Raw genomic sequence first — 3,553 nt, forward strand, 5'->3', positions numbered from 1 at the left:
GTTTTTATGGTTTCTTTCTCTTTGCAATGTCATCAACTCCTGTGGCTTCTTATTTCCCTATTGATTTTCACATTACCAGTAGCATAAAAGATGAAATCTTACGTCGATTTACGAGTAAGATTGTCATAATTTATATTCACGCAGATTACTTGTAACGCATTTGAAGGGAATGTTTTCACTGAACAACTATAAATTAAGAAACTATTTCCACCGTGCGCCTTGTTTTAGTAATCGATAAAAGTGAAGGGGTGAATCTAGCCTAACCTAATTGTAGGTATTGGGTAAGGACAGTTTAGGATATATTAACTAGACGTAATTTATTTCAAACACAAGGATGTCAGAAATCAACATTTTATATTGTTTCTATATAGGCTTCAGGTATTTTTTTTGTGATTTTTTTTACTCGCCCCACCCTCAAAAAAAAAAAAAAAAAAAAAAAAAAAAAAAAATTGAAACAAATACTTGGAATCAATATCGGATTTTTATGAATCTCTCAAACGTTGATTTATGACATCCCTGATTTATTGTGTGTAGTATTCCTCTGAAAAAATGACACATTTTTTTTCAACCATGCTATTGTATCGTACATTAAACACCTATCTCTTTTTCTTGTGTCCTCTATTATTTCCAATACTTCTGTAGCCACTCTTTTGTCTTATTATTTCTTGATTGTTTCTTGTTCTTCGTTACTTTTTTCTTGCAATGCCATCATCATTTTAAGTATTTCTTAAATCTCTTCCTTTAAGCTTCTTTGATATGAGTTCTTTGTTGCCCTCCCCTTTTGCATTTTGGTTAATGCCCCATTGAATTTGTATATGCTCGTGTTACTCATATCACATGCCCTCGTAAAGTTATATGTCAATCTTACATATATTCTTTCAGGTCGAGGGTAAATATCAAAATTTCCTTGGAAAAGGCATCCGAAGATTCCGTATATTCGTTACATAATAACGATAATCTGCTGTGGCGTTAGTGGCACACCTATCTCACAAGTTATCTTGAATATTGTGCAGTGACCCACACTGGAGAGAAGCCTTTCAAGTGTGACCTGTGTGATGCAGCTTTCTTAGGAAAGTAATCTCAAACGACACCTGGTGACCCACACTGGAGAGAAGCCTTTCCAATGTGACCTGTGTGATGCAACTTTCTCACTAAAGAGTCATCTCAAATATTACATGATGACACACACTGGAAAGACGCCTGTCCAATGTGACTTGTGCGATGCAGCCTTCTCATCAAAGAATGGTCTCAAGTATCACATGATGAGCCACACTGGAGAGAAGCCTTTCAAGTGTGACTTGTGTGATGCCGCTTTTTCAAGAAAGAGTGCCCTCAAATATCACATCATGAACCACACTGGAGAGAAGCCTTTCAAGTGTGACCTGTGTGACGCAGCTTACTCAAGAAATACTGCTCTCGAATATCACGTGATGACCCACACTGGAGAGAAGCCTTTCAAGTGCGGCCTGTGTGATGCAAGTTTTTCACAAACACATGCTCTCAACTATCACGTGATGACCCACACTGGAGAGAAGCCTTTCAAGTGTGACCTGTGTGGTGTAGCTTTCTCACAAAAGAGTAATCTCAAACGACACATGATGACCCACACTGGCGAGAAGCCTTTTAAGTGCGACCTGTGTGATGCAGCTTTCTCACAAAAGAGTTCTCTCAAGCGACACCTGGTGAGCCACACTGGAGAGAAGCCTTTCCAATGTGACATGTGTGATGCAACTTTCTCACGAAAAAGTCATCTCAAACGGCACGTCATGACCCACACTTGAAAGACACCCTTCAAGTGTGACCAGTGCGATGGAGCTTTCTTAGCAAAGGGTGGTATCAAAACCCACATAGTTAGCAACACTATAGAGAAGTCCTTCCATTATGGCCTGTGTGATCCGACTTTCTCACGAATAAATGATCTTGACACACGATGACCCACACTGGAGAAAAGCCCTTCATATGATCTCTGCTGTGCAGCTTTCTTAGCAAAGGGTGATCTCAAACGACACTCAATGGTTCATACTAGAGAGAAGCCTTTCAAATATGACCTGTGCGATGTAGATTTCTAAAGATAAATAAATAAAAATAAAATAAAAATAGACGTCACATGGTGACCCATACAGGAAAAAAAACTTTTCAGCTTTCTCACAAAGAACTTATTACAAATGCCACGTAGTGACTCACACTTCCTCACGAAAGGTTGATCTTATGTATTGCGTGATGACCCACACTGGTGTGAGGCCCTCCAACCTGTTTGGCTGATGAGTCGTCACATGCGCATATTGTCAGTTGTTAAAGTTGGTTCTCAGGTGTGCAGTTGAGTGACTGGCCTATTGCGTAATTGTATTTTTTTTTTCTTGTGCGTAATTAAAAATTCTTAAGTGGTTCATTTATTGCACGAATGTTGTTTGTAAATACGAAAAACTGTCGAGAATATTAGAGAATGGTATAACTGGTGGATATAGATATCTGGATGTTATTACTGATATATTTCTGTTTAGCGTTGTGTAAAGTTGTCTGGAGTATACACCACTGTTATTTGTAATCTATGTTACTGTAAATATATCTACGGTAGTATATTCAGCACTTAATTTCATCCTTTGAGACACTGCTCTCATATTTCAACGAAGTCTGTCCAAGAGTGATGTCAGATGTCATGTGATGAATTTTTCATTGATGATAAAGAATAGATGAAATTTGTTTACTGAAAGATTTGATTTTGATATCAATCGTGCCAAGAAGAACTTGTCCGTGGCGTCGAGCAGTAGTTTTGCATATGCTTGTTCTTCTCTCGTAACTCGTGAAACAGAACCTCTTTGGTTAGTAGATTTGTGATGTCTTCTCTTGTTCTGTTGAATTTGTTTTCATGAAGTTTACAGAATCATTTTGTGACGGATGATAGCAGTTTACAATCGATTTATATTGAGGCATTTGGTGGAGGGCAATCATTTCCACCTGATTATCTGAGTCAGGAGAACTTGTGTGTCAGATCATTTCTGACATGTATCACGACATCTCCGTGACTTCCTGTCTCTGTCTGTCCTGTACTAAACTAATTGTTGACCGATACTTCTGCATCTTAAGCAAGGTTTACACGCTACGATAAATTGTAGCGATTTATTGTAATGAAAAGGTTGTTACAATTTGTCATCACGTGTAAACAGGAGATCGTAGCGATTTACCAAGCGCTTTCGTCTATTCAGACATCCTCGGAGAGGATGTCTGAATAGACGAAAGCGCTTGGTAAATCGCTACGATCTCCTGTTTACACGTAATGACAAATTGTAACAACCTTTTCATTACAATAAATCGCTACAATTTATCGTAGCGTGTAAACCTTGCTTAACTTATCTTTCTTCAAGAAAGTCTCGGGGCTTCCTCGACAGTTAGCTCTGGGTGTGAAGTAACTTGGGTGGGTGGGTGCTTACAGGCCTGTTTTAGGAGCTTACGTGTCTGGAGGTATTGGTTGTTGTTCATCCTTTTGTCAGAAATTGCCGAGAGGAAAATATATAGTAATAGTAATAGTACCAATAGAACTACTAATAATAATAGT

At 38.4% G+C, this 3,553-nt stretch overlaps 1 protein-coding gene across 1 annotated transcript; it reads left to right on the forward strand.

Annotated features, from left to right (window-relative positions):
- Positions 1–741: 741 nt before the first annotated feature.
- On the forward strand, positions 742–2,540 carry LOC143030823 (uncharacterized). The gene has a single exon (XM_076194040.1). It carries the CDS (start codon positions 1,176–1,178, stop codon positions 1,779–1,781), a length of 606 nt encoding a protein of 201 aa, XP_076050155.1. The 5' UTR covers positions 742–1,175; the 3' UTR covers positions 1,782–2,540.
- Positions 2,541–3,553: the final 1,013 nt, after the last annotated feature.

Source organism: Oratosquilla oratoria, chromosome 12 (assembly GCF_046742065.1).
Source record: "Oratosquilla oratoria isolate Oo_2021 chromosome 12, ASM4674206v1, whole genome shotgun sequence".
Classification (NCBI taxonomy): domain Eukaryota; kingdom Metazoa; phylum Arthropoda; class Malacostraca; order Stomatopoda; family Squillidae; genus Oratosquilla; species Oratosquilla oratoria.

What these genes read in the sequence shown, in the direction of transcription:
- LOC143030823 (XM_076194040.1), top strand. Translation starts at nt 1,176, where the DNA reads ATGATGACACACACTGGAAAGACGCCTGTCCAATGTGACTTGTGCGAT.